Genomic DNA, 6,000 nt, shown 5'->3' on the forward strand with positions numbered 1-6,000 from the left:
GTTTTTGAGTAAACTAAAAAGGAGTAGAGTTTGTGATAATAGAAAAAACATTGGTCCGACGGCAAAAAAAAAAATCTTATTGACAGAGTCGTTATGATAAAAAGTAATTCCACATTTATTTATTTCTCAATACTTTATTAAAACATTATAGATTGCATTATATTGATTGTAGGACTACACTGTAATTTTCCTGATTTGGCAAAATAAACGTTCAAGATATAATTGTACCCTCGAAAAATAATTGTTTGTATAATGTGTCATTTTAATGTCACATAATAGTTATTCACTTTGACAAACAACTGGATCGAAAGAAAGAATTATTTTCCTGAAAAAACGTAATTTAAAACAAAACATACTTAAATTGTCTGTCAGACAATAAGTTTTTGGTTAAAATCCTGATTTTAACCAAAAACTTGTCTGAAAGCCTATTAAAAGTCCTTGATTAAAATTAACCGTTTATTTTGTCTTTTCAAAAGTGAAATAATAATTTGTTGCGTTTTTTTTTCTACAGAAGTGAATAACTTTATTAAAACAACAAATTGGCCTTTTAAAAGCCTGATTTTATTAATCTTCATTTTTGGGGGACAATATATCTTTAACGTAACAATTACATTGCATTGTATACATTTTTTTAAATACATTATTACTTAAAACGGAATTATTACAAATTTATTATTATATTTACATATGTTTCCAGGATTTTATTTTTTCTTATATATTTGACAATTTTAAGAAAGCTCTTGATATTTATATACTATAAAAATACCTGTTACACATTAATAGAATGTTCCAAGCAGTCTAGACTTGATGTAAAGCACTCAGAGAGCGCAAACCTCCGTCTAGGGATATGAAAATTGAATCACGTTTCCATACAGCTATGAAACCATCCTTAAAAATCTTATTCAAATCTGGAAATAACTTTTTGAGTATATATAGAAAGAAACAAACACACCCGATTGACCTCATAACCTCTTGCCATTCTTGCTGAGGTAACTAGTCTAATCTTAACATACCCATTTTGTTTTAATAGATAGAATACAAGTATTCATTTTACATAAGGCATCATCACTGCCACCAACAGTAATTGCAATGGAGATAGAGATAAAAGGTAGATAGAAGTTGGTCCAAAACCTCCTGCTTCAAAAAAAATAATTGCATTAAAATGTCCTGAGAAATATCTCTTTTACTAGACTTACCACAAATCTTTAATTCGTTCTATGCTACAAACGGGTGTTCAGCTCAAGTATTGGTATGACGCGCCATATGTGCCAAAATTGTATGGATATCAAACCAAAAAATGCCAACTAGAACCTTCCAAGATTCTCTTTTTTACATAGGTAAATGTAATTGTACAGTTTAAAATTTCACAAATATAGATGTAAAAAAATGTCCATCTAGAACCTTCCAAGATTCCCTATTTTACATGTGCAAATGTAATTGTACAGTTTAAAATTTCACAAATATATCATCAAAGAATTTCATAATAACTCTTTAAAAAAAGAAACTCTTATCTTTCACAAATATAGATGTCAAAAAATATAATTTCATAATTTTCAGTTTTCAAGACCATGATCAGTGTAAAACTGTTTAATAATATTGCATATTGGTTTTAAAGTAGATATATAATGTAAAACATCTTCTTTGAATACTTGTTCAAATATTGTATTTTTGGCATCCTCTTTGTCGACACTCATACTGATCAAAAATGTGTCATATGTTGGCAATAAATGCAATCCAGTCTGCAAGAAAATGAAGGAAAATGTTACAGTTACAGTGGAACCCATCTTTTGGGACACCAAGACTGTTTAAGGAGGCAGTTCTAGTCAATGGACACCCCTATTCAAGAGGAATATTTAAACACTACGGAAGACCCCTATTAGAGAACACTCCTATTGTTGCTGGGGACATGAAGGTGTCCTTAATAATGGATCTACTTAATAATGTAACCGTTGATCGGCTGGCTGATTTTTAAAATAGAGAGATTTGACGACCTCCCAACTCTCTCAATATTTTTAGGTTTTTCATAGTGTTCTCTATGGTTTTATGTAGTATTATGGTGCCCTCTATAGTTAGGAAAATAAAACCTCCCCATATTACATTTTTCCAAGTTGGGAGGTCTGTTAGTTTCTAAAAAAACTTTATTGGATTGGCTCAACACAACTTGACTCCGCAACCAAGTCTCTCCTCCTCAACCCACGAGTTCTCTCTCTGAACGCCCTCTATAGCAGAGTGACATTAATAGTACCAGCAGAAATATGTTTTTAAGTACAGAAGAATTTGTACTAGTTGGCCTCAAGTTGAAAATCCAACATACATTTTTATACAACATGATACAAGATAGTTTTACACTTACTGAAATGGCTTTTCTAATAAAATAGTTGTGAAACATTGAAATAGTTGAGTCATATGCCACACCTGAAATTAGAAAAATTAATATTATGTAAATGCTGTAAATCTTGGTAAAACTAACTGCATGAATAATTCAAGTGGTCAACAGTTATTATGGTTAAATTTACCATTTTTAACATCCAGTGTGAACAAGGCTTAAAAACAAAAATTCTTACGTGCATCTTTGGTAAGATCCTTCTCGCCCATCGCAATTTTTTCAAGAAATATTGAGATGAATTCATACATCCTGAAAATGTAATTAGTTTTGTAATTATAATCTAAAAAAAACGTTGCTATGATATGCAAATCTACTACATTGGCATACTCTTGCGAGGTATTACATAATTGTGTGCATTCATAGTAAGAAGTACATTAAGAATACTTTCATCCAATCCATTCATAGCTTGTTATATTTTCTCTCCTGATTGGAAAAATTGTGATGCAACACTGCATAAACTAATACTGTAGTAAACGAGGTTTAAATTCATGTGGGCGAGAAATTATGTGATGTGCGTCTCCTAGTTATTTGATTGGTTCTTTCCCTTCATACAGTAGAAGATCTTTCTTCATTTCACACTACGCTGCTACTACTACTACTACAGTATGCATGGAGAGTTAGATTAACTTGCCTTCTCAACCACCTGAGTGACCTGCTACAGGTGTGGTGTTTCATAACTCTACCAGATTCAATATCAGATAAAACCATAGCCTGCAGTGTGTGGTAGTTTTCTTTATCCTGTTCAAACAGTCTATTGATATCCTACAAGATTTCAAAAGCTATTTCTTACTGATGGGAAAAGAGTGGTTCGATGACAAAGGAGATTTCTGGAGAACATGCTGTGTCAAGTTTTAAGAGATTTGTGTCTGATGCACTGAACATGATTGAACTATTTCATTATTTATGGCCAACGTCTGTCTGTTGGGAATGACAATGTTAATTAGTCTTACATTCATCTGAATGATGAATGAAACTAAGCCAGGACTGTTTAAAGCATCTTGTTGGTTGGTCCTAACATTGATCAAGGGCTTCTCTCGTTCAGTGCCCACCTTGACCAGCGGAAAGGCAGAGCCAATACATCTGAAGCAGATACTAGATGTTGGGGCTACCATAAGAGTCAGCAGAGCTGATTTCGAATTGATGAAACTACCAATCAGTGAAAATGTGAGGAGCAGAAAAAAAACAACTTACATGTAAATTGCTTTCTACCTCTCTTTTGATAACTGATATTCCTGTACCAAGTTTAGCTGTAAAATTGTGCAAAAGGAGCATGAATAATGTGTAAATAATTATAATATCAGAAAGATTTAATCTAATGTACATATTGACTGTATGTGTATTGTGAAATAACTTTTGGAATTTTAGTTTGAATCTTGATTTGTTTAAATAGATGTTGAGATTCTCTATAAAGCGTTATAAAGACAGTTACATTTGATCTGAATCAACCATTGAATTAACAGCACTAACCAACTGGAAAAACAGGTTTTTTTAAATCAATATTATAATATCACCGGAACTCACATAGAAATGGTCCCATTTCCAAACATGCTGCTATAAATATCTCTGTTGGTATTGTATTATTTTCCAAAAGTTTAATATCAGCAAACCTAAGTAAGAAAATAAAAACAATTGATAAACATTTTATATCTGTTATTATCTGATAGTTTTACTAATTACTTTGTAGGTTTAAGGGTTAAAACATGATTCTATGATGGTGATAGTAGTTTGATTCAATTATTTAAAGATATATTGTCCCCTAAAAAATATTTTTTACATTTTTGACCAAAAACTGGAACAAAACAAAAATTTTCCTAAATTGTCTGTCAGACAATGGTTTTTAGTTTATTTTGTCATTTTATAAGTGAAGTAATTTTTTTTTTGGATCTTTTTTTCTACAGAAGTGAATAACTTTATTAAAATTGCAAAATGGCCTATTCAAAGTCTTATTTGATTAATCTATATTTGTCAGGTTTTTGGGGGACAATACATCTTTAACATATTATTGGAGACTTTATAATTTTTTAAAGAAAAAAATTAGCAAAATACACTTACGTTAAATTCAGTTCACTAAAAAAGGTTTTTGGACGGATATTTTGTTGCTGTAGTTGCTGTACATGATTTGGGCTATGCTCTTCTGTTGGTTTATATTCTTTTGTTTTGTCCTCCTCTTTTGTGTTTCCTGTTTCTTCTATTATTCCTTCTAATATATTGTCTGCTTCTTGCTGATATACAAAATCAGTTTTTGCTTTTCTGTATGCATCTTGTGGGTTACGTATGTCCACATCTTGTGGGTTTTGTGTATCTTTGTTATTTTCAATCAGTTCATCATCGGCTACAATAGATAATCTAGAACAATGGTAAATAACATTTTATGATACTTAACAAGTACTTAAATTACAAGTTAAGAATTGTGACTTATTCATTACAAATTTGTAGTATAAAAAATATGCCCTTATTTATTGTTTGTGTATTGTGTAATGCTTAAACTAAATATTAAAAATTATACTGGAAAGTGGAAATATGATAATGGTCTAACAATAAACTACATAAATTAAGAATTTCTTACATTTCAATACGTGATTCAACAGCGGGATCACTGGCAGACCATGCAAGAAATAAGACAAACACGAGACAACTGAAGCCTATAATCAGAAATTTGCATGCATTACGACTCATCTTGGCTGGTTCTAACAATCTGTAATATTAAAGACAAGTTATGAAAGATATTAAAATTATCGGCCAAATTATCTTGCATCATTGATTTGAACTTGTTATTGCAGGAAAATGATTTACTGTATATTGGCACATGGACAGTCATTGTAAGTCATGTTCCTTGCTGAATGATTTACTGTACCACGATCTACACATTATACCAGTTTATATCTACCGGGATTTACAAAATACATCATCTATGAGTCATGTGGTTTCTAAACTGAACACTAATGATTACCAATTTAACTACCTTCTTATTTACAGAATTCGAAAAATACCTACTAAACATCAATATAATAAAACACTGTAAATAGATGGCCAAATTTAAGAATTTTCCATTGCGTTAATACTCTAGCCAGTTGTCATTGCAACACAACACAGGCAACGGAAGCCTGACCTTGCAATATCGACTTATTTGCAAACAATGGATATTTTTCTTCTGCTCTACTACCCCAGATCAGATTTAAGTGAACTTTGCATCTATAAATTTATTGAACACACAACCGTAGATCATATCTGAAAGTCGCCACAAATGTACGAACGATAAGGCTAGGTATAAAGATAAAGACATTCAAACAATTTTAATCAATAATTAATTTAAGTCACGCTTTGCTACACTTTAATTTGTTTACTTTCTTATGGTTCAGTGCGTCGTTATAAACTAATGGTGGCAGCACAACAACAAAGTCTGTGAATAAAATTGTAATACGAGTACTGTAATTAAATTTTATAGCTGAAATGTATTCCAAATTGTATTTAGTTATAGCATTTTCGTTAACGTAATAAAATAACAAAAATATTATATTATATCATAACATTATGATAGTAGGGCCTACTATGGCTTGACAGTTTTCATAGTGAAAAGTTTGCCGCTAAATTTTCAATTCTCAATAATTTCAGAT

General features: G+C 31.0%; 1 protein-coding gene across 1 annotated transcript; it reads right to left on the bottom strand.

The window, feature by feature from the left end:
• Positions 1-175: 175 nt before the first annotated feature.
• On the bottom strand, positions 176-5,728 carry LOC144847460 (pleckstrin homology domain-containing family A member 8-like). The gene is made up of 9 exons (XM_078703841.1): positions 5,381-5,728; positions 4,953-5,081; positions 4,439-4,732; positions 3,908-3,993; positions 3,578-3,633; positions 3,018-3,148; positions 2,565-2,635; positions 2,354-2,415; positions 176-1,739 (listed from the first exon to the last, which is right to left on the bottom strand). Exons 2-9 carry the CDS (start codon positions 5,060-5,062, stop codon positions 1,554-1,556), a joined length of 996 nt encoding a protein of 331 aa, XP_078559967.1. The 5' UTR covers positions 5,063-5,081; positions 5,381-5,728; the 3' UTR covers positions 176-1,553.
• Between the last annotated feature and the right edge of the window lie 272 nt (positions 5,729-6,000).

This window comes from Antedon bifida, chromosome 1 (assembly GCF_963402885.1).
Source record: "Antedon bifida chromosome 1, ecAntBifi1.1, whole genome shotgun sequence".
NCBI classification, from domain to species: Eukaryota; Metazoa; Echinodermata; class Crinoidea; order Comatulida; family Antedonidae; genus Antedon; species Antedon bifida.